The 25392-nt window shown below is 36.7% G+C and overlaps 3 protein-coding genes across 10 annotated transcripts in view; 2 read left to right on the top strand and 1 right to left on the bottom strand.

The window, feature by feature from the left end:
- Positions 1-402: 402 nt before the first annotated feature.
- Positions 403-5642, top strand: LOC124632836. Of its 3 annotated transcripts, XM_047167819.1 has the most exons (3): positions 403-917; positions 1663-1665; positions 4790-5048. In XM_047167819.1, exons 1-3 carry the CDS (start codon positions 620-622, stop codon positions 4921-4923), a joined length of 435 nt encoding a protein of 144 aa, XP_047023775.1. In that variant the 5' UTR covers positions 403-619; the 3' UTR covers positions 4924-5048. The 3 variants fall into 3 exon arrangements, with proteins under 3 accessions (XP_047023775.1, XP_047023776.1, XP_047023777.1); XM_047167820.1 differs by lacking the exon at positions 1663-1665 and having other exon boundaries at positions 406-917; positions 4790-5642; XM_047167821.1 differs by lacking the exon at positions 1663-1665 and having other exon boundaries at positions 411-917; positions 4624-5048.
- On the bottom strand, positions 5082-18567 carry LOC124632834 (putative uncharacterized protein DDB_G0282133). 4 transcript variants are annotated; one of them, XM_047167816.1, is made up of 29 exons: positions 18111-18567; positions 16924-17029; positions 16672-16851; positions 16345-16442; positions 16061-16261; positions 15793-15942; positions 15097-15717; positions 14257-14409; positions 14071-14178; positions 13676-13894; positions 13291-13416; positions 13041-13146; positions 12867-12953; positions 12698-12794; positions 12356-12618; positions 11902-12012; positions 11387-11532; positions 11022-11104; positions 10850-10937; positions 10533-10618; positions 9947-10025; positions 9660-9753; positions 9506-9582; positions 9124-9238; positions 8787-8896; positions 8354-8451; positions 6343-7936; positions 5403-5478; positions 5082-5230 (listed from the first exon to the last, which is right to left on the bottom strand). In XM_047167816.1, exons 1-29 carry the CDS (start codon positions 18243-18245, stop codon positions 5226-5228), a joined length of 5412 nt encoding a protein of 1803 aa, XP_047023772.1. In that variant the 5' UTR covers positions 18246-18567; the 3' UTR covers positions 5082-5225. The 4 variants fall into 4 exon arrangements, with proteins under 4 accessions (XP_047023772.1, XP_047023771.1, XP_047023773.1 ...); XM_047167815.1 differs by having other exon boundaries at positions 5082-5478; XM_047167817.1 differs by lacking the exon at positions 18111-18567 and adding an exon at positions 17114-17307 and having other exon boundaries at positions 5082-5478.
- A 487-nt stretch (positions 18568-19054) lies between these two features.
- Positions 19055-25392, top strand: part of LOC124632198 — a 28595-nt gene continuing 22257 nt past the window's right edge. The window contains exon 1 of one of the 3 annotated variants that reach the window (XM_047166909.1): positions 19055-19213. The gene's annotated coding sequence lies outside the window, so the exon portion shown is untranslated. Of the gene's footprint in view, positions 19214-19976; positions 20266-25392 lie in introns of those variants that run through there. The other 2 variants (XM_047166907.1, XM_047166908.1) reach the window with 2 other exon arrangements.

Below are 25392 nucleotides of genomic sequence, written 5' to 3'. Positions count from 1 at the left end.
GCGCGTGCATTTTTGTTCGTGCGCCGCTTCTGCGCCGCCCGCGCGCAGCTCGCGCGCGACCTAAGCGCCGCACGCGAGCGGCGCGCAGGCGGCGCGCGACGTCTGTCATCTTCGATAGTACTGAGCCAATATACGGAACTGTAAGGGCGAGAACTGATTGCGCGCAGATCGCGCGCCGCTCGCGCGCTCTATACGAGCCTTGCGTGAGTTGCGCTAAAGAGGCGCACCGAACTATTGCAGTGACTGCACGCGCGCAGCTCGCGGACATCTCGCGATCGGCTCGCGTGCTGCGCATTCGCGGCGCATTCGCCAGATGTGGACGCACCCTTCGGTCTCGATACTGTCCGTGGTCTCTGATGATGGTGTATTATTATTTCTTAGCAATCTGTAATTAAAAAAAAAATAGTATTGTCTATGCTACTTGCGAGGTCGTGCATTGGTGCATTTTTAGTTTATAAAAACTTCACAAATTCAATCAATCGAAGGAGTAAAGGAGGCATCATCTCATCACGAAATAATATTGGCTCCAAGAAGTAATTGTTGATTTCGAGGCATTTAGCAAAACAAAGTTTTCAATAGAACTACTGTTGTCGACGCGTATCGCAATAACGAGTGAAAAATGCCGGCAAGCAATGTTGGGTCATACTTGCAGGACGCCAGAAATAATTTCGACGCCGTGCGACCCGCCCTAGTTTGTGCTGATGCCAATCAATCAATAGGCCAATGTCAGAATGTGCATATATCCACAAATTGCTATTATGGGTACCACGACTTAAAAACACCAGAAAACAACCACGTTGACACAGATTGCGAAATGGTTGCTGTAGAACTCCCTGATGGAACGCTCTCCAAAACGTCCTCGAGGAAGCGCAGCGCTGACGAAGACGAATATCCGCAAAGAAAACGACTTCGAGAAGGTATGTTGTTCAAATTGAATCTTACTGGTTTCTTCAAAAATACAAAGTCATCATTGCATCAATATGCAATTCAGTGGGGTTTCATAACCTGCAAAAGAATGCTTGTCACATTTTGATTGCATAAATTGGAGCAACAAGATTGTTCTGTAGTTTTTGCTTTACGTCGTTTTGGAGGACTATGTAGCTAAGCCACATTTTTATGTACATGCACTCATGCACTTTAGTTGCCTACTATGTTTGAAAGATCCAAACTTTATAGTAGTCAATAAATTTTTCGCAACAACAAGCAGTTTTTTTTTAAATTTTAGTCCTTTCAATAAAAGTGAAAACATCTATGCTGCATAGATTCTTTTTACAAAAATATGGCTTAGCTTGATTGCCCTCCAAAGGTGACGTTTGTAGGAAGTCTCCCAGTGCTATGTAGAATGATGGTTTAGATGGTACCTACCACCTAAAGTTCAATATTTACAGTTTTGTTGCAGTTTCACAAGTGCTTTTAACATTTTTTCAAAAATTTGTAAAATCTTGTCAAAATTGCGCCTTTGTTTTCACAACTGATTACTTTAAAATTATTGGGCTATTGTGGTAATGTTCCTTGTTTATAAGCCTATGTTTAAAATAGTTGTCCTAAAAATAAAAAGTATTCTTTGCAACTCTCAACAAATATTTAATTTGATTGATAATCTTCAAAAGCCCAATAATCTAAACTACAAAAAAAAAAAACTAATCACATGCTTAATATAAGAGGGTGGCATAACTCTCCTGCTTGTTTTTGGTAATTCCCGCTTGATTTAAAAATATATTTTTGAGTAAGGCCACTACTATTAAACATGTGATTCACCAACACCCACCCCACTAGTGATATTGTTTAATTATTAGTTCCTTATTTGTTTCTTTATATTAATATTGTTTAAATTCAATTTGATAACTTTAATATAGTTATCTGCATGGATAATAAGCTCTCGGCAGAAAAGTGGGGATCCCTTTGCGCACTGTACACTTAAGGCAATAAACCAATAAATCACTTCCGCGCAGGTGAAGGTCAGGGCTCAATATCCTTGCCGATGATTATACTAAGATTAATTTGATTTGATGCATTTACTTGTATCTCTATAAACAGTAAAGAATATATAAACTATTCTTTGAAAAAACTATATAGTTTTCAATTTAGTAATAGGCATGACAGGTTTAAAAAAATGAGATTCTAATTAGTCTGCATTTTAGATTGGACTGTTTTTTTTTAATTTGGCTAAGATAAGGTAATTGAACGCAACAAAGATTTAGAGTGGGGGCTTGTGATGTTATGTGTATGTAAAATTTTTACTTAAAAGTGACTTAACACAAAATTCAATTGTGTTGTGTCTTCATTGGTATGTTTGTGAGAGAAAAGAAGAAAACGTGTCCATTATTTTGGGGTTATCTAAAAGACAGACTAATTACTTTTTTCATTTGCCTTATGTACTGTATCCAATTAATGTTAAGGCACGGCTATACTATACAATATTTATTATGAAGTGTAGCTTCAAAGCATAGCATTTTTTTCAATAATATGGTCTGATGCCTCTTCCCAAGATATTACTATAATTACTACTAATAGTGTTAATAAAAATATACAGGCATAAATTTATAATTTGTTCATTGCTGTTGACAGTACCGGCGGCTCAGCCTCGAGTATTATCGGGTAATCGGGACTGGTATATAGACCCAGCGGCATGCCGCCGGTACTGTGTATTTTATGTTACCAAATAATTGACTGATATTGTAGTGTTTATTGTACAACATGTAATGTCAAATACGCAAAACCTCAGACACCTCAAACGATTCTTTAATTATTTGAACACGATCTGAGAGAAAGAAGTCATTCATTTTATTTATTGTTTTATTAGCTGTTTAAGTTCTAAAGGCAATTCTGATAATTTCTGGCTTCTGTGACTATGCTGCGACGCGAAGCTTTTTGGCGAGTTCGTTCGCGCAGGTGATGGTTTGAACTATAAATAATTAGGATCAATCATTTTATGGAGTTTTTTTGAAATGTGACACTCATTGTTCTGATTAAGCTATTTTCAGATTTTGCGCATTTAACGTTAGACATTGTATGAAACATGTTGTTATCCATAATTTTAAAAATATTGAATTGTAATTATTCTGTTACTAAATCATTGAAATAATTGTCCTCATAATGAGGGCTACCGCGTATGAAATCGGGTCTTCGAAACGTCAAATGTCACTGTTTCTTCACGCGCGCGGGTTTATATTTCTAATTAAATTAATATTGCGAGTATTTAACAATACTTTATATTAATTATGGCAAATACAGATCAGGGATCTATAGATGTCACTGCTTTGACACACTTTTATCTTTCGGAAACTTATGTCCGCCTTTCTTTTTCAAGCAAAACGGCGCTGCGCAACACTGTGGCATCGCCAATACGTTCACACTATAGGTATATTGTATTAAATATGATCTAATATAATCAACTAATGCAGATATAAGTTTTGGCGCTCATAAAAAGAACTTTGAATGCCGTAGTTTAGGACCTCACGCTACAGTTGCGCCATCTGGTGAAACAAAAAACGGTAGCCCCCATTAAGTTAAGGATCAGATTAATGATGATTACTGAAATGCAGTTACAGTTACTTTATACATAGTCAATAGTGAAAATGCTTATTTTTATGAGGAATTCCTTGAAAAGATATTAGGCTTATCAAATGTCTTGGTTATTTTTTTTAATTTCTATCATTTTTTTCAGTATGTTGTTTGCAAAAATGTTTATATCACTTAATGTCATTAACATCCATGTTATCAAATGCAATTCTTAGCGAGATATTTGATAAGCATAATACCATTTATAAACAAAAATTTACATAAGACACTGTTGTTTACTGTTCAAAGGCAAATTCAGGCTAAATACCACATAGTCAGTTCCTAAGTCCTAAAGGCTTAAGTGCATAAGTCACATTGATCATTTTATTTAAAATTGGTGATGAGTTTAAGTTCGGTATATGGAGTTAAGACAAAGGAACTACAGCAAGGTAAGCTATAAAATTACTTAATACATTATTTTCTAAATATATCTTCTGTAAGAACTGAGTTTTAACTGCCATAATGAAATAAAACTGATCTGAAGACAATTGCTATTGTAATATGACAATTCAACCAGATGACTGCGACACAATGACATATTATGCAGATGCTGGTGCAATACATAGTACCTTCTTATCGTTTCCTAAGTGAAAAAAGGAGCTCTCAAATAGTTGATGACACTTACAGTTTTTGGTTTCCATATTAAGTAAAAGCAGATTCGTAGATATTATCCCTATCCATCTATTTGAATATACGTATCTCCCCCATAAATAGAGGCAAAAAGGTCCTTACAGGATTCAATGTTGTGTTTTTTTTTCTTAGTGGTATTTCGGTCGCATCGTGATCACAAGTGATCACTTTTAAGAGTAATTGATATAATGGAGATTGAAAAAGTTATATGTAATCGGCTCGTAACCATTGAAAGTAGTTATAAAATAACCACATGGATTCAGACAGTTCCTACTATATAACGTATTCGTGTTTATGAACTTATCCTTAGGACATGAAATTTAGAAACGAAAATATTTTTTTATTGAAAGTTGAAACAGCAACAAAACTTGCCTAGGAGGCTTCCTGTCTGAAACTTGAGGCCCAGTGTGATGAGATTCGAATTTATTTCAGAGGGTATGGTGCCATCAACTTCCAACTACAATCCATGTTTACTACGTCCAACGCACAACAATCCAGACATATCTCGTTGTCTCATGGTCCATATGATGATCTAATCTCTACTGCAACGTCACTAAAGACAAAAAATAATTTAGAAAATTATTCATTTTATCTGCAGAAGTACAAAGAGAGAAAAGCATTGAACCTGAGACAAGCGAGACCATGAAATTGGATACAAGTACAGAAGACTTGGAATCTTTGTATTGGAACATTCACGGAGGAAATATTTTTCATTTGATACAGTGTCTGTGACTCAAACACGTGTGATATAAGATTTAAGTGATTGGGACATTAAGCATTACCTAACAATTTTGTACAACTAAGTTAATATGTATGTTTCTAGTGTAAGATTTGTCTAATAAAAATTAATAGGCAAAGGGAGGGTGTTTCTTTTAATTTAAAAGAATATATTTGTTTAAGAATATTTATTAATATATTATTATATATATTACACAAAGTATTTATGTAAAGCATATGAGTAATTCAATAATAAAAATGGGATACAATAATAACACAATAATACTAAAGTCATCAGGGGAACATCATACTTCAGTTCAATCTGGAAAAAAGAAAACACTCAATTATTTCAATTTACTTTGTTTTTCTGTTCCAGATGCAGTTACAGAAGCTTTAATAAATTTGTTTTTCTTTCAGTATATACTCAAACTATATAGAAGCCAAATATGGCTGAGTTTGGGTTTTATGCCACCTTTACATTGTATTAACTTCACCTTTTTGTTTTTCAGATGATTCTTCCATGTGCAGCCTTGTTGGCACACGATCAAGTCCAAGCCACTCAGCTTCCGCCTTTAATGTAAACATACCAACAATTTACAGTTTGTCTTTAACATATAGATTGTTATTACGAGTGCAGGTGTCATATAACTAACAGAATTAAGTTATAACCAAACCCACTGTGATATTAATTGTATTTGTACCTGATATTGTAATAAATAATTTAGATGTTATAATTAGTTGTATTATTTTTGGTAGTCTCAGACTTGGAATTGAAAATGCATTTTTGAATATGTCAGTTTATTATAAGAGTCCCATATTACAAATTGTAAAAATAAGTTATAGTTAACACGTGACAAATACGGTTTCACATTACAAGAGTGCAGAGAATACAGGAATGAAGTGCTAGGGGTCACAATATATAGCGTTTAGTCGCTCAAGTTCGATGTCTATGAAATTTTGATTGTAGGACCCATCACCTCGATAATAGCACATATAGTAGGTTTAATACGTCCAAATTTTAGTCTATTAAATCAGAGTTAATACATAGCTTGAAAACTTAGTGACCTCAATGTAATATCTAAATTGATAATTTATGAACCAAGTTATTTATGGGATAGTAATATAAAATGTGGCGCAAAGACTAACATTAGTTATTTTTAAATAAACCAATTTCTGTTACGATCACTGAGTGGGATTGTTTACAGTAAAAATAACTTTTAAATAGCTACTTCAAATTTAGCAATACATATAGTTTTATAAGATTGTCTTACGAATAGGCCAGGTTATTATTATGAATGCGATTACCAATAGTCCATCAATGACTCAGTTCATAGCGTACTGAAAATGGTTAGACAAATTGTAAAGTACTTATTCATTACGATTAGCACAATTAATTAATGGCAGGCATCTACAGTACAGTACGTGTTGCATTACCTCAGTCGGAGTGACTTCTTCGGTGTCTACTACGTCAGGAAGGGCTTCCGCATTGGCCCCTGCTTCGTCATGTCCGTTGGTACCGCTTTCATCGGCTTCAGTGTGACATGTTTGATCGGCTTCCGCCAAATCTCCGTTATGCATTTCGGAACAATTTATGAGATCCACTTTACCTTCTTGACTAGAACGTGGACTACTGTCGTTCATGTCTGAAGTCTCAATATCCATGTGGACGTGTCCTGGCCACATATCATATGGGCATGCATTTAGCTGATGCAATTGGCTATCGCTCGAACTAAATAAATTTAGAGAACCAGCCACATCTTGCAAAATTGAGGATTCAGGTATCTCATTCTGATGTTGTGCCGATTCACTTTCAGTAGAGGCTGGTATGAATACTGGTAAATTTTCAATAATGTCGCCTGAAACATCACAAACTCGCATACCCTCATACTTCGAAAGTAATTCAAGAAGCCTCCTCTTGGCCTGTTGTGTATACCTTCCATCAGCCGCGTTGCTCAAAATTAGAGATACTAAAGTCTCTAAAAACTCTGTCGTGCATGTTTCTTCGCTTTTTAGCAATAAAAAGCGTACTATTTTATTATCAAGTTGCAGAGGATTTCCACATACATTTTGAAGTGGTAATGAGTTACACTCGTTATAAGCGTTAGGTTCCCCAGAAGTTGTCGAAACAGATTCTTGTCTATTTTCTTCGTGGGCGCTTTCAGTGCCTTGACTTTCCATAATAGAACTATACTGAGACAACACATTACGTATCGACTGTAATACTTTTTGTCGTAAAGTATCAGAACTAATGAGCTGTAATTCTCTGAACAGCTGGATCAAAAAATCTGGGTGTGATTCATTTACGTCGATGAGAGCAGTTACTTCAGAATATACATTTTCCCTGAGAAGATCAAATAACTTTGACGTTGCCTTATCTTGAACTTCACGGCTGGTAGACGCTAAATTGGGATTAGGCATTTCCGATGTACTGGCAATATTGATATTGCTCATTTGTGAATAATCCAGAGTGTAGTTTCTTCTATTAGTTGAGTTCTTAGCTGGTAATTTTGAAGACGATTTCTTTTTACTATTAGCAGACGTGTTTAAATTGTTTGCGTGAGCCTGAATAATCTCAGGAATAGGATTCGTGATATTCAAATTTCTAAACGAATTTGTTGGAACTTCTTGGCGATTGATATTGATGTTGCAAACATTGGTGACGTTATTTTCGTCAATATTTCTTGAGTGGCAAGCAGATGTCGTATCAGTGTCTGGGTTCTGATTCACGTTCAAAACATCTGGTGCGGATGAGAATGAGAGAGATCGTTCGTAGGCGACATTGCGTCGCATGTGCCTGTTGGGTATGTCGTCGTTATTGGCCTGAGATGATTGTGTGGCATTGTGTGATGAACTAGCTGCGTTGGTGTTTCTCTTGGGTGTGATGCAGGGAGGGGTAGCGGAGGGAGTACGATGAAGTGTGTTGTGAGATCTTTCTACCAACGGGTGTGGGTTATGGGCAGGGCCAACTCCTAAGTGGCCGTCAGCGTTTGCCTTATTATTCGCGGACAGAAGATTTTGGCGTGAATAACTGAAAAAGAAAATTACTTTTACTTTTCATTTCTTAGTACCCGTAAGCAAATAATCAAGCAGCCACTTCTGTAATGTTAGTGTTAACACATAATATAGGAGTGTTATGTATCACACAGGCATTTATGATTAGTCTTATTACAAAGCACGATAAAACGATGGAAAACGTAAATTAAAAAAGAAAACTAGGGCAAACACTATTCTCACCCTAATAATATTTTGAAACTGAAGTAAATTATAAAATACATAAATACGTCGAATCTACTATAGTAATTAAATATAAATATAATAAGTCAAAACATAATGCGTGTTTCTTAATATCTGAAAAGAGAAAAGCATGGTAAATAAATATTTTTTAATGATTATCAATATTTTCCATCAAATAACTACAAAAAAACATGATTACGATAATCGTTACCTGCGAAAGTTATCCCAATAGTTGTTGGCTCTGTTTCCCGGCGGCACTTGGTTATTTAGTGTATGCGACGCTGTTTCTGCACGCCAACGCTCTTCCATCTACAACACACATGCAAGGATATTATCGAACTGGACACAATGTTAAGTATGATGTACAATTAGGAATGCGGAACACTGGTGGCTAAGCAACGCTTGGCGCTTCTTCCGTGTTTCGGAAGGCACGATAAATTGTTGGGACTGGCCGGCTGTCATATGAACATCTTTGGCAATCGTTAGGTAGTCAGAAGCCGTAATCTAGGGTATCGGGCTGCCCAGGTAACTGGGTTGAGTAGGTTCAATAATCAATCGGTCCATGGGAAACACTGGTAGTCAGCTGCATCTGGTTAGACTGGAAGCCCTAGCATAGTTGCAGACATAGTAGATAATGACATTACATGATTGAGCTGGTCCCTGAGTTGGTGTATCTCTCGCTGTTGCATGACGAGCTGCTGCCAGCACCACGCGCCCCAGAACCCACAGCCACAGCTGCACCCGCCCACCATACCTGGAAAATAAACAATTACATAGAAGATTTACTATTTATAGTTTCAATGTAAGACCAGTTTAATAGCTTTGTATCAGTTCGAGCCTCTAAAATGATTATTGGAGAAATAATTTTGACATTAGCTTCAAATAAAGTATGTCAAATACAATCTGTAATAACAATCGTCCATTTGGGATATTAGACTGATGAAGTTGACGGGCTGATATAGTGATCATAAAATAACTTACTGTATGGCATCATCATGTTGAACGGCATAGATGGAGGGAAAGACAGTTGAGGCGTCCCCATCAACCGCTCCATAGTTTGAGAGTGACTATTTTGAGTGAATTGATTACGCATATCCTGAAACGAAATTTTAAATAAAATTAACGACTGCCTACTTTTGCGTAAGAAATAAGTCATGAAGCGCTGAATTTTTTAAAGACGAAAGTTGTATGAGAGAGAGGTGAATATCGGTAATGCATAGATATTCAAACTGGCATGTAACCCCGTTATTAAATGGGTTTTGACTTAACCTTTGAAACACGAAACGTAAAATAGGGTAGTGCCTGTCCTGACAAAAACAAGCATGATTTGATGTCAATTATGTAATTTATAATTCATACTAACCTGATTGGATTTATTATTGGTGTTCCAGCCGGGAGGCGGTAAATGCGGATATGGCATGTTCGCAGGGTTTTCACCAGCTGAAATAACAAAAAACTAATTTAGCAACCAAATCTCCGAAAGCAATGTCCCATTGTAGAAATGGTTAAAAACTTACTGTTTTGTGAGATGGGCGGAACCATATTGACATTAGAAGACTCCACCCTGGGTTCGTGGCGAATATTTTGATTCGTATTATTCGATTGGGTGACCTGAAACACGAAGATAGAGTAGTTATAGGAAGATGTCTTATTTCATGACAGCAAATGAGCCATTGCTTGTGCTGTTTTATGTGTAAGCTCGGGAACGTTTAGTAGTGGTGTTTATTTACACACAAGCATGGCTCACCCGCTTCCGTGAAGTAAAACATTATCAACAACAAATCAATAACAGCAAGACACATACACTATTCTCATCTGGCTGCCGTTCCTGCGGTTGTCTCCTTCGCACCCGATTCCTTTGATTGGACTTGTTTCTAGACGCACTGCAATATAAAACAACGATAAATAAGAAAATCTGTTTAAAATACACAACAAATGGCAGAGTAATCGAGGTAAAACAATAAATAATCTTAGCACGGAACACAGGTCCTGTTACAAGTTAATTCTATCAAAACTTCATAAAATTCTGCTGAATTAAAGAATGTACCTGTAGGTTTCATGATTTAAAAATTTTCCTTTTAGCCTTTTTTAGGATTATTACGTTGGCACGTTAAACTGTAGGTCCCGGCTGTCATTGAACATCCTTGGCAGTCGTTACGGGTAGTCAGAAGCTAGTAAGTCTGACACCAGTCTAACCAAGGGGTATCGGGTTGCCCGGGTAACTGGGTTGAGGAGGTCAGATAGGCAGTCGCTTCTTGTAAAGCACTGGTACTCAGCTGAATCCGGTTAGACTGAAAGCCGACCCCAACATGATTGGGAAAAGGCTCGGAGGATGTGTTAATTTGAAAACTCGCACTAATCTCTTTAATACAATAAACATTTCTGGTTACCTGTCCGTGTCGCTTCCATATGCACTGCTGATATGAGCTGGCAAGGGTGCGACCGATCTTCCGCCTAGGGCACTGTCTCCACCACCCTGAAATAAAAATAATGTCACTAAATATTTTTTATTTATATAATTGTTTCTTCAAAACGATTAAAATAAGCTCAAACGCAAGATAGATCGTAGTTTTTACATGATTCGTGCATGCCTACAACTTTCGAGAGTTATTCGCGATTTTTCAGGGAATTCATCATCAGTAGCTAAACAAACTGAGAATCTCCGCCTTTTTGTGAATCAGTAAAAAATACAAAAGATCAGACATACCCTGAAGTTGTCAGTTTCCCTGGAATCCTGTGAGTCCAAAAGTATTTGTTCCGATCTAGATTCGGGTTCACTTATGCGATCTTGTTCACTGAAAATAATTAAATATTAATTTAATTACTATCCATTAATAGATGAGTAGAATAGTGAAATTGATAATTAGATAAAAACTTACCTATTATAAGATTGATTGACGACTGAAGCGCTGCGGGACTCTGATTTCATGTTTTGCGGTTCAGGAGCTGAGCATAGTACTTTCTGCAACAACGTTACAAAACCTATTAAAGATTATGAAGATCTAGAACTGTAACTACAAAAGTCTGCAAGGTATAAGTTCTCGCAAAACTCAAAGGCGATCTGAAACTAATTTCCGAGTAATAAGAATAAGAACCCGCATAAAACCCTGTCTCACTATCTTTACCCGCTGATACATACGTATGTAACCAAATGTACACTATATTTCATCTAAATCATTTCAGCTGCTTTAACCTGGAAGCGTAATTTTCGAATGTATAAATACAAATATGGATATAGTACTACCTCCTTATTAAGCAGAGCTTCAAGTTCCCGCTGTTTGTCAGCCAGTAGCGCTCGTAGCTTCATCTGCCTGCGCTCGGCGGGGCCGGGCTGCCCGCTGGGGCCCGCGCGGACTTCCTCGTTCACTTTCTTCTGCTTCCGACTTACCTCTGTGGAGGCAATGGAATTCATTATTTTTCGGTTATATTCATCAAAATAACTATTAAATATTCAAAATATATAGAACAACGATTTACTCGGCAGAAAAAAGTTATAATTATCAAATTATTGTTTAGGTCGGGGTAATATTACATTCAAGAAAATAAATTACGACCAACGATTTTGTGGGCAAAAAAAAATCTTAAAGATCTATTATTGGTGCCAAAAAGCTACCTTCATGATTATGATCCTCAAGGTATGTCGGTCATGCATCATAATGAGTGGAAATTAACTTTTATTGTTAATTGTTAATAGTTAAACATCATGTAACAGTGCATGCTAAAAAAATTGTATTTCTAGGGATCTTATAACCAACTTACCCTTGTTAGAGATCATATCCTTAATCCGTGCGCGTTCTCCCATTATCTTCTCCGTTTCCATCCGAAGTTCTTGAGCTAGCTCTTGTAAAGTAGCTATGTTTTCTTCATGACCTGGATGACACACAGTTAGTATTTGAGTTGTGCCATTCAAGATGACTTTTTATACATAGGATGGCTGATTAATGACAAGACTACTACTATATGACGAAAAATAATATAAGTTCCTAAAAAAACTAATGGCAATAATTGGAGATGTTTTTCAAGTAAAAATTGTAACACCTAAACTATATCGTTAATTGAATAGGTTATATACTTCCAAAACTACATATATGTTAAATAATTATTAGCTAATGTATGAGGTAAATAATCTGGTGCTAATTTTAGAATAGATCAACATTGATATGATTGATCAAACTGTAAGCTGCTCTATGAAAAGCTTATAGAACATATTTACTTTGTTGCGAATGATGTTGAAGTTGCTGTTGAGCCTGATGCAACTGTTGTTGAGCATGCTGTTGCTGCGCGTGCTGTTGCTGCACATGTTGTTGCTGCGCATGTTGTTGCTGCGCATGCTGCTGTTGCGCATGAAGTTGCTGTGAGTGTTGTTGCGAGTGCTGTTCGTTGGTGAACTTGTGACGTTGCGGCAACGAGTTCCGCACACGACACATGCTGCCGTCGTTAGACCATCCTCCCATGCTTCCACCACCTTCCGATTTACTACGAAATATAACCAGTAATTAGATACACTTATTGATAAAAAAAAAACATATTGAGAACTAAACAAAAAAGCTCTTACTTGTCATGAATGTTAGAATGAGTTGATAACTCTCTGAAGGAATCATCATGACCCGAAAGATGTTCTACCTCATAATTTTCCACCGATCTCATCAAATCTGTAAAAAATAACATGTTTTAGTAATGCTGTGCACATAGATTTGTCTCAAATCATATAGGGGATTTATAACCTTTAGTTTTTTGAAGAGCAGTTTTGATAGCCTTTATTTCCATTAGTTTGAAAGGATCTTCATTCTTATTATTACTTCCATTATTACCTGAAAGAATTTCATAAAGAATTTAATTAAATCGAACATCATTATCGCTAAGGTGGTATATATGATGGAATAATTTGTCTTAATTACATTTTTGGGGCAGTTCCTCATCAGCACTGTCTTCACCAGAGCTAGAGTAGGTATTCCGACCGGAACCGAGATGTGTTGCCATTTGCAACTTTTGGAATTCCTGAACCTAAAAACAAAACAACGTCTTTAAAAAAGTCCGACTTCCAATAATATGTATACCTAAATTGCGATGATCGCGTACAAACATGTACATACAAGTCAAACTAAAAACTTTCTTTTTTTTAACTTGAGGCTAATAATGAATGCGTACCAAACTTTCCATGTGTTGTTTCTTCATCTGCAGTTCTCTTAGTTTCAGTTGTAGAATACGACTGCGCTCATTGAGCAGTACTTCGTCATCGTCCGCTTCGCTGTCACGGCCTGCTCCTGCCGCTTCCTTACATATTACAAGAGCATTAAGATTTGCTATACCTCTATATATTGGGTTTGGTATTTGTATATTGGGTTGGGTGTCTCAACTATGACCTTAACGATAATCTGACATTGGCTAAGAGCCCGAGCTTACCTGTACTTTGCTATCACTTTGCTCTAATCTTAGGTTCATATGATATTTTCACAAGGACTACACAGCCAAATCATGGGTAGATAGAAAACTGGGGAAGTAAAGGTGTAGAAACAAAGATTGGAGGACTAACCTCGCTACCAGTAACGTTAATATCCCGATGAGAGAGCCTGTCATCCTGACTGTGGGTTGAATGCGTAGAATGTCCGTGGTCAGTGTCTACACTAGTTGTCATATTCTGCTGTATATGTAAGGCTTCAGTCGACTGGGGTAGTGTAGTAGCTACCCCGATCTGTTGGTTCGCCGCGTACATTCGATTGGCGTGGTGATAGTTAGTACTTAGTGATTGGTTCTGCAAAAACGATTTTGTAGACATTGAAAGAATCGATTGTAGGAAAGGCAAAAAAAAAATGTTATAGAAGCTACAGTTTGCTATAATATTAGTAGTCTTTTCAAATAATTGCTTTGTTTATGCATACGAAAATCGATTACTATGATAAAAAGATGTAAAATAGGTATGATACTTACTTGGGCACCACCAAAATTTTCATGTGAAGTAGATGGCTGAACTTCTTGAGCTTGTCTCTCCCTTTCTCTATCTCTGTTCATTTCTTCCAACTGATGCTTTGCTTCTTCCTGTATGTTTCATTGAGTGTTTTATTGTTTTGTTATTGAAATTGACATTGTTAACAATAATGGATAATCCAAAATTACCTGGTATTTCAAGAGCCTTCGTTGTTGTTGTTTCAACGCTGCCAATCGCATTTGGGACATTTCCATTTTATTTTTAATTTCATTCTGCCAAAGTTCATTGTCACTGTATGTGGAGCCGTTGCTTTGTGCAGACACAGGCCTTGTTACTACATCCTGCAAGAATAATTTAAAGTACTGTAGTAAAGTACCAATGAACTAAATAAAAGAGTTACACAAACAGATCTATTAAGGGTAACACAAAAACAAACAGAGGTCTAAAACATTAACGTTTTAACTCATTAGACCCTGTGGTGTTTTAAGGATCAAATGAGTTTTGATAATTCATACTATTTCTGCTGAAATCATCTACACATTCTAGCAAAAATTTCGCATTTTTTCTATTTCGCCAAATTGCGTATTTTTTTCTATGTTACCAAATTGCGAAATTTTTACATACTGATATGTGTGCGAAGTTTTAAAGCGTGCTTAATACACGCGAAAATGAAGATTTATGTTATAGGTTTTAATATGTTTATTGAATTAATCAATTCCCCAATCGAGAACGAGTTATAGAGTCGTTTGTCTCTAACATGCACAAACCTGTACAGAAATTGTTATAAAAATTACAATGTTTCCATAAAACAGCAGTAAAACTATAAGTAAAAATCAAAGCTGAAAGTCTAAGTTAAAGCTAGAAAGCAGCTTTGACACAATAGAAAATAACAAATGATATTGGCGAGAATGGTAATAGGTATTAGAGACGGTTATTTTCTGCTCCAAGATCGCATCCACTTCATGCTATGGATTTTTCGGCTCACAACATAGGGACACACTCCATAGTTCACAGTAACAAACAAAAACCTGATCGCTGCGTGTATTGGAATCTTTCTTTTTAGATTTCATCTCTTCTATCCGCGTTATTTTTTCCACACAAGACAGTATGTTTTTACGCAACATATCTTTTAATTCTTGGTCTTTTCCATTTTCACACTGCTCAACTTTAATTGTGATCTCCTTATTGGTATCCCCTGTTCTTTCTAAATTGTCAGGAGATCTTGATATCTGATGTGTGTTATCATTAGCAATCTGAATACTTTCAGGAGTCCTATTGTTCACCTCATGAGGATGACTTTCTTCTTCAACTCTAATATTATGCATGGATTTGTTCAACTGCTCATTTTCAATGTTAGTTACTTTCTTTAAGTTGTTGTTTATGACATTGCTATCAGTTGGATTTTTAACATTACTCGTTTTATCTGGGTTAATATTTGTTTCTATGGGAGGTTCACTTTTGCTGTCAGTATTGACATCTGTAGCTGGTAGCTCCACAATGACAACACCATCTGATTCCTCACCAGGCACTTCTACATTCTCAGGAGTGCTCACCACTAACATACTTTCTAGTTTAGATTCACTTTCCTTTAACTTCATTACCATCTCTACCAGTTCATCATATTCTTCTTTAGTGTGTTCGATAAAAGCCTAAATTAAAAATAATATCAACCAATTTTTATGTGATCTTATTTCTACTTATAAACATTGAATTGGTGCACATACCTCTTCTTCAGAATTACGCATAGTGTCAACGAGAGACGAAGTAACTCGAATGTACTCTCGTATTTGTCCAAGCCGGCGCTCTACGGCGGCTGCATCAGGGCATGCGGCGGCTATGGCCTCCCCTAAGGCTCGCGCCGACTCTCTGTGAACCTAAATGAAAACAAGACTTAACTGCCAGAAGCAAAACCTCAAGAAAAGATGTAATTGAGAAGGGAAACATAAAAATGTAAATAGTAAATATTTAATAGAAATTTAGATCAGTACTTACATGGTTATTGGTCTCATTAAGATTATTGAAATTCCCTTGTCCCTGCTCATACATATTGTTGATTAAATTAACTGTCTTTGTGCCAGTTCTAGAATTGGATATTGGGGGTGTAGTGTTATTGTTGCTTGAGTGGCTTCCTTCAAAATTGTTCCGAGAAGGATTCAAATTCCTTGTTAAATTGTTTCTGTTTTGATTAGGAGCCTAAAAATAAAATCGAATTAAAATATAGAATTACAATAAAAGCTTTTCAAACAATCGATTATAATTATTGACTTGACACTTACATTAAATGGTTGTGAAATGTTTCCTGTTACAGCATTGGGTGTAGTAGGATTTACTATCATCACAGCTGCGGATGCATGATTGGAGTGTGGAATTAGGCCTAAACATGGAAAAGTTATGAGTTTCATAATAAAATTTGCATGCCGGTTAAACGGCGAGACATGTGAAACACAAACCTACTGTAACATTTTGTAATACCATACCATGTTTCTAGCAAATAAATTTCTGATTTCTGAGCTTCTTTTAAAATATTCAATCCTAAATACATAATTCTCTAGTCTCATAATAATTTAATTATAAATACTGTAGACTTTCTACCGCAGACTTACCATTCTGCATTTGATGCACATAGGGGTGCAGAGTGTGGCCTGAAATTGATGAGCCAGTTCCATCATCATGCTGTTCAGCTGTTATATTCTCTCGGTTCTGCACGTTGAGAGGCAGAGCGCGTGGCTGGGGTCTTACGGGCACAAACCGCCCAAATCCACTCTCAAATGAAACTGAATTGTCTAAAAAAAACATTTTTACATCAGGATCTGAAATCCATTTATGGTTATTTGAATTTAGTAAAATAAGCTTACCCAAATCTGTCAGCTCTTGATCTGATGTATTGTTTGTTGGTTTTCTTGACTGACTGTAGTTAGTGCGACTGTTGTATTCAGAGACCGGCACCCAATCCAGAGAAGTCTAAAAATTAATTGTTTTCAAAGATCACATGCACCCACACATTCCTAAAATATGCAGTACAATAACTGAGAGCAGAACACACACCTTTGGAGCACTAAATTTAGAAAAACAACCTCCCATAAGGTATTTCAATAATTTCAAATTAAAATCACTATATTGAGGAAGCAGTATTCCATATCTTTAAGATAAATCAATTTAAAATAGTGAAAGGAACAAATTTCTCTTCAGTATTATCTGTGTCACAAACTACGGCAGCTTGGCACTAATTCAAATACATGAATCTTTCAGGTTTCCAAAAATAAACCCATACGAACTTCACATGTGTTCATGCTTTGCTATGAAATACACCAGTTGTTATTATATTCTCATTGCAATGTTACATTACATATACTACTCATTTAAACACTCAGTCTTCAGTCAGTACTTTTTATTGAATTATTAATTATATGTATACCTTTGCAAATGGCAGTTTAATATGGGTTTGTAAATATTTCTCATTTTTTATTCCTGAAGAATTTAAAAATTATCATGAAAGGAAAAACATATCTATTCTATTTAATTAAATATTCTATCTAGATATATAGTAAAATGCTGTCATGCATTATTCATTTGTTGAGGGTATAGTGAAGGTGAATGGTATTGTATGACAATTGACAATTGTGTTATAAAAATAAATCCTACAGCTTGTGTGGCTGGTAAATGGGGGTTCAGTGTAAATAAATAACATGTGACACAGCTCAGATAATATTGTATACCTGCTTACCAAAAATTTAACGTTATTGCAAAATCTACAATTCCAGTTTTTTATTCCTGCTGAGGCATTTTTGTGCCATCCTATCAATATTATAAATTAATTCTATGACTCTACATCTACAATGATAATGGAGGTGTAATACTTATTATACCTTATACCCAAGGGTTTGCTTAGACTATACAATGATTGCATGGAAGTTTGCTAATACATATGGTATTTTTTAAAAACCTTAGTTGGTGCAATATTGACTACTTACATAGTTATGAAGCAATGGTAAAGCATGCAAATGTCAATATGAAAAAGAAAGTAGTGCAGTCAAGTTCTCACCGTTACGAGATTGGTCGTCATGTCTCTCCTTGTTGGTGTAACTGCTTCTTGTGGAACATTACAATTATTTCTCACTTTTGTCTTGGGTATAGTTCCCGTATGACCTGGATGTCGCTCGTTGTTACCAGGAGCCATAACATTCAGTTTTTATTCGCTGTCAGATTCATAGCAAAGTGACTGTCTAGTGTAATAAAACGTCGCGGAACTATAGCAATAAATAAAATAGATTCTATGCGAAGGTAATATTTTAAACTTCTACGATTCACAAAGCTTTATCTTCTACAAAATCTACAATCACTTAGGCCGTGCAATGTTTTACATTTTTCAAGGAAAATAATGTTTTCATGTATTACTGCTACAGCAAAATATTTTACGTGACTTTTTTTTTATTTTATTTTATCCTGAATCCAGACAAATTCCGCAAGCAAGCGAAATAAAATGATTTTATTGGCTGGCCTGCCTTGCCGACAACTGCGTTGTGTTGCCAGTTGCAGTTCAATTGCAGCAAACCCGAGTCCGAGTTGTTCGTATTTATATCCGATACTGCATGTTAATTATTTAAGTTTACTTATATTTAGGACAAAGCGAGCAGAATTAAACTAAATCCAAATTAAAATTACAGTTGTTCTCGAAAATGTAGGTGCGACATGATAAAAAATCCTATAACATAAATGACTTCACTCGTTAGAGGCGCCATCTAGCCTTGTAAATTCCCCAGTTTTGGGTAAAGTCATAAATAGTGGTAAACCCAAACATAACAAGTGCCTTTCAAATTGTAATTGTTGACTACATGGCTTTTGATCTCATTTATGCCAGAAATAATAGAGCTAGATAAGCTACCAGTTTCATATAAAAAAGAACAGTCCTACAAAAAAAACAACATTTATAAAAAAAAAAAAAAACAAATACTATACGTGACGAGGTGCTGCCTGAACCAGGCGGAAAAGACAGACTAATGGAGTACCTATAGAGCGCCAAAACAAGTTAGAATTAGAAGATTACTGAGATAGGCCGAAAGAACTATTATGAGAACTACTTTCTTTCAAAGTGTTTCCTCAGATCCAAACACCCACAGAAACCCCGTGTTATACCTAACTAGAAAGGTAAGTAATATCACAGATTACTATAATAGTTCCTACTACGTTTTGAATTACTTTTATATTTATATTTTTAAACCATGGTTTGAAATTAGGTAGGTAGGCATTTAGCTCTTGTATTGTAAACTTCACGCACAGAAAATTGTTTGTTTTGGCGCCAAAATAATAACATCGTTTTGTAACATAATTAACTTTGAACACATAATATGTACACATGTCACACTTTAACTGCCTCGTTGGTCTAGTTGTCGCATACCACGACTACTGTGCACGAGTTCTCGGTTTTGGTTTCCAAGTCGGGTTGAAATCGCTTTTAATATATACCTACATCATTTGTTTATTTTCCTTTTTATTACTTACTAGCTTCTGCCCACAGTTTCAACAATGTCCCGATAAAATTTCTACTCTAGATAACTATGTCCATCTCCTGGGTTAAGCCGCTTTTAAGTCAGGTACTTATAAATATTTTAACTAACACGCCGAAGTTTTTCGCGAAGTTGGGAAAAGTCATCACGTTAGCGGCAAAATAAAATACATTTGTGATACCTTCACCAACAAACGACGTAGGGCGACCGAGCGTGTCGCATTCGCGCAGTGAAATGCCGGCCGGCCACATTCGTCCAATTCGGACGAGTTCGAAACCATTGCTTTATTTTCAGACTATTTGATGTTCGGCTGACCTACGAGTACAGCAATGGATTTCTGACACCCGGTAGACTTCGACTCACATTGGACGGCCAGTGTGTATGGCAACGTAGCAGTATTTGTGATGGAGTCGTTCGTAGTTTAGTGTGCGTTTGACCCGCTGACTAGCCGCGCTTCTTTACTGTATGAGACCGCACGGTATGCGCGAACATTACTTAACGGAGTTAGATATCAAAAAGTATAAACTTTATTAGGTAAAACTGGATTCTCTTACACGTTGACCGCCAAAAAGTGTACAGACAGTGGGATTTGGATATTGCGATTTAAAAAAAAGTGTAGTTCAGTGTCAAAACATTTTATTCGTTTTTCAGTGAGGTAAATATTCCAACACCTAAGTATTATTTTTATTAGGGGTAAGTTGTTTAGTTGTAGTTAATAGGGTATCTTTACTTTTCAGTTTTCTTAACTCTAATGAAGTAAATTCGACGGTGTAGTAACAGGTGGGAATCTGTAATTGAGAAATGCTCTACATTTACGAAACTCTACATTTATTCAAAATCATAATAAACTGCAAGAAACAACATGAGGAAATTTAGTGTCTTATCTCCCTGCAGCATTATACAGGCAGCCTCGTCTTTTACAGAAAAGGAATGAGCATCAATTGCCAGGCTTGTACGATGTCGATTTAAACTTTAAAGGCGCATGTACGGGTTATATATATTGTTATGTGTATTATTCTCCTGTATTGGCTGCCAAAGGGTAGTTTCACCTACACCCTGTGGGAATTGCTGCTTCAAGCTAACTAATAAATACTGCATACACATATTCTTCTCCAGCAGACTTATTACAATTATATGGACGCGTTATCTCCATGCAGTGTTTACTTATTCCATCAGTTTTAAAGAAGAGGTTCTGAGCTATCCCTGCAGGTCTCTCTATCTCTATCCAAATCTCTCTCTCCATCGAAATCTTAATCCTTGAAGGCATTTTCCCATCAAAACACAACAAAGAGTCAGTGTTAATTTCGGAAAGAAATATAATCCGTGTGAGAACAAAACTCCTAAAATCTACTAGAGTGTTCATCTTCGTTCTTATGACTGTTCTGTCAATAGGAAGGGCCCATACTTATTTATTTAACAGTTTATGAGACAAGAAGAAAAATAGAACAATCAAGTACCCACAAAGGCACTGCATGATTCTCCAGAAATCTCTTACAGCAGGCTCTCTTATAAGAGAGTTAGAAGTTCTTTTATCCCTTTCCTTGTCTATTCTATGTCATCGGTCGTGTGGGTATAGTTTGGTAATACGTTATCACCCTATTAGGACCAAGTGAAGAATGTGGCAGTGTCCTCAAGGAAGCTTCTTTTGAAGCTGCTAGATTACCAAACATGTAGTTATCTCCTTCTAGTAATGGTCTGTATCAAATCAGTCTTTATTGACGCGACTCTACATATAATCTTCTATCTTCGCACATGGAATACCACATGACACATTTTCTTATTTTCAAGAGGAAAATATTTGCAAAGTTCTTAAAGTTCATTATAACAATCTAGTTTGTGATATAATTATACCCAAAACTATTGCCGTAGTGAATGCCAAACTCGTCATGTGGATGCGGGAATAATAAAACTAGAAACAGGTTTAGCACATATGTAGATAATGTGCTTACCTACTAAGATATTATTTATACCAGCAAATGTTTCAGTTGGCCGTTAGTCAGCAGCTCTATGTGCTTGTACATAAATTAAAAATTTTGAATTATAGTTTAAACTAATAAAACAGCAAAGGCATTAACCTCGTTTTTTCAATCGAGTTGGACGACGGCGACGTTTATATTAATCACCAGCTGTATCCCGCGGATTCATCCGCGTGCGTCCCTCGGAAATGCTTCCAATACCTGGATAAAATACGTCGGTTACTTCTAGCTATTTATACCTACGCATCTATTCTCCTTTATGTGTACACTGTAATTTATCTTTAGATCTTTTCTGATCTGAATTTTCAAGCCCTTCCAAGTTCCAGGTCAGGCAAAAGTCTTGGCGAAAAAGTGCACACAATTAAAAATGTTCCATAAAAAGATGACTTTGCAAGGTTCTACTACAAATCCCAAATATCAAAACACTCGGTAAGTGTTTTGATATCATAATAATTAGGTACCTACCCAACTCGTTCAATACACCTTGTAGTCCAGTTCACATGATGATTAGATTAAAGATGCATTATCTATCATTAGCCTGGTATGTGTTACAATTCCAGTATGTTCCTTCCACTTTCCAGTTTATTTTTTCCACATTCCTCCCAGCATTACAAAAAAAACATACAATTATCTGAATTGAGAACCTTCCTTTTTGGGAAGGCGGTTAAAAATTACAATAAGAACCATGTGCCTAAGCTAGTAATTAATTTGTCCCTAAACTGAGCAGTAATATATAAAGTAGCACTTTTATTATGATTATTAAAGTACCACGAATAAAAATAAATAAAATAAATGTTGTAGGTGTTGTTAGGGGCGGGTGGCACAGTTCTGTAGGGTTGGGCCCGACCGCCTCTGTGCCCTGTTAGGTGTGCCGACCTAGATACCAGATTTTCTGTTGACTGTTGATGACAGTTTAATTAATAAAAACTAGGTGGAATGCCGCACCTTACGCATGTATTACACTGCAATATAAGTAACTTAATTACTGTGATGTAGGAAAGTTTTCATTCCCTACCCCTTCAGATGTAGAACTCCAGAATGAGATGTGAGAGATCCTGAGAGTAATGTTTAATGATCATCACTATTTAATTTAGAAACAACACTCGAGACTTTCATTTTAACCGATCACATATCTACTTACTTAGAGTGTTTATGTTCTAGCTCTAGGCGACATAAACAAGGTGAACATTTGTTTATATGAGTCATATTCAATTTTATCACATGGGCGTTTTTGCATCGCTGCTAATGGTATTAACAATAGCCTTTACAGAAAGGTTTCTTTTAATTAAACTTAAATTAACTTAACGTCGTTATTTACTGTCTAGCTTGGGATACATATAATTCGGTGCCAAGAGGCCATCGTGTGACTTTTAAAATATCCAACTTTCATATTATTTTTATGGAATTGGCATAGCGGTGATGTCAGTGATGACGTCATATTCGTACCACGAACCAACCGGTTCCGCAGCTACGGCTGCCGACCTCCAATTATGCTAATGCCGATGCCGTTCCAGTCCAGTCCTCAACCATACGTACACCTCGTAAACAGATATGTAGATATTTCTAAATTGGGTCTGTCTGACGGTACCGTGAGATCACCTATGTCCATCTCAATTTGAGAGAATTGGCATACTGATAGATACTTGTGGATATTGGTTGTTAATCCAACATTACACAATCTATATATCAAGAACAATTTCAACAAATTCAATAAGACACATGTTCAAGTTCACACGGCTGCCATATTTGAGTCGATTGTTTAAAAACTATAGCACATTTTGTAGAGTTATGGCATCACGCACGACTTCCGTTCTATCTATACATATAATAAATCTGTAAAAAAACTGTGTCTGTACATTGAATATATTTAAAAAATAATAATTGGGTGGGGTTTAGAAACAGTAATGGAGCACAAATCCAAAAAAAAAATTCTGTCTGTTTGTCTGTATGTCTGTATGTCTGTTTGTTTGTACACGCTAATCTTCGGAACTACTGAACGGATTTCAATGATTTTTTCTTTGTTGTATCAGTATTAAGCCTGGTCAACATATAGGCTATAATATATCTTCGAAACTTGAAGACCTGATGCAGAACTCCAACAGACCAACAAAACTATAAGAGATATAAAAATGGTGCCATGGCAAAAATTGTTTCATGTGATGAGCATTTTTAGTTGAGATAATAAATTTGAAGATCTGGAACACCTGATGTGGAACCCCAAGAGCCCAGCTTCTCTGTACCATATACAGGTATGGCGTTTTAGCAAAAGTTGTTCAATTTGATAAGCACTTTCTATTGACTTATACAAATTGAAGATCTAAAACACCTGATGTGGAACTCCAGGTGCCCAGCTAGACTATAGCATATAGAGGTATGACGTTTTAGCAAAAGTTGTTCAATCTGATAAGCACTCTCTGTTGACTTATACAAATTGAAGGTGTAAAACACCTGATGTGGAACTCCAGGAGTCCAGCTAGACTATAGCATATGAAGATATGACGTTTTAGCAAAAGTGGTTCAATCTGATAAGCACTCTCTATTGATGTATAAACATCGAAGATCTGGAACACCTGATATGAAACTTCAAGAGCAATACTACACTTGAAATGTATAGAAATGAATGTTATGAAATAGGTATGGTGAATCCTATCCTAAAATAATGGACACGTATTTTTCTTTTCTCTCTCTCTCACAAACAAATAATAACGAAGATACAACAACGCTTCGTTAAGTCACTGCTTAGTACAAATTTTACATACTTAGACGTGGCGTCACGAGCCCTCACTCTCCGACTTTGTTGCGTTATATCTCATTATTATTTTGTATGTCTCTTCCAGACCTCGGGACTACAGAGTTCCGAATTTTTGGGAGGCAAACGTGGGGCCGAAGCCAACACGCTGAAGCCCTTTTGAGACAACTTTAATGAAATGGTGACACAATACCGTCGATTATCCCTTTATACACTATAGAAATGAACCCAAGGACATTCACCGGTGGACGTCGTTAAAAAAAAGACAATCCCCGGTTCTGTGCTAAACTATTGCTAACTATTGAGGGAAACTACTTGGGCTATTTGTGATGGGATGTTAGTGGATGTCAATGGTACATGTAAAAATGGCAGGTGGAGACTCGCCACCTCACTTACTGGGCCCCCGGGAACCTGAAGCGTGAGGATACCTCGGCGGACTTTAAACACAGATTACGCGCTCCCTGTGCTTACCATGAGGCACCTACCCTCCGAGCAGGGCTACTAATCCTGCTCTAGCGACTCCACTCTGGACGGCCAAGCCAAGCCAGAGGCGTGAGACCTACCCCCGTCATGGTTCACTCCGACCGGCCGGAGATGGGGGATACTCTCCCTGGAGAACTCAGCATATAGTATAGCCCCGCGGGGTTGCTACTCCCCGTCATCAGCCTCAGATGTCCTGCGGTGCCTATATCTCATTATTATTGTCGTTATTATCTCAAGAGCCTTTGTCCCAATTATGTTATGGTCGACTTCCAGTCACGATGCAACTGAGTACCAGTGTTTTACAAGGAGCGACTGCCTATCTGACCTCCACAACCTGGTTACCCGCTCAACCCAACATACCTTGGTAAGACTTACTGGCTTCTGACTACCCATAACGACTGCCAAGAATGTTCAATGACAGCCGGAACCTACAGTTTAACATCCCCTCCAAATAACGGTTATTGGTATCCAAAATATACGTAGAAAGTACATACGAACTTAGAAAAGTTGCATTGGCAGGCACTTGCCAGACCTGGAATCAAAGACGCACGCTCATACTTGAGAGATTGGTTCTCTACCCACTAAACCACCACGACTTCCACTAAGTCACCA

Source organism: Helicoverpa zea, chromosome 8 (genome assembly GCF_022581195.2).
Source record: "Helicoverpa zea isolate HzStark_Cry1AcR chromosome 8, ilHelZeax1.1, whole genome shotgun sequence".
NCBI classification, from domain to species: Eukaryota; Metazoa; Arthropoda; class Insecta; order Lepidoptera; family Noctuidae; genus Helicoverpa; species Helicoverpa zea.
This window is presented reverse-complemented; position numbering and strand designations above follow the sequence as displayed.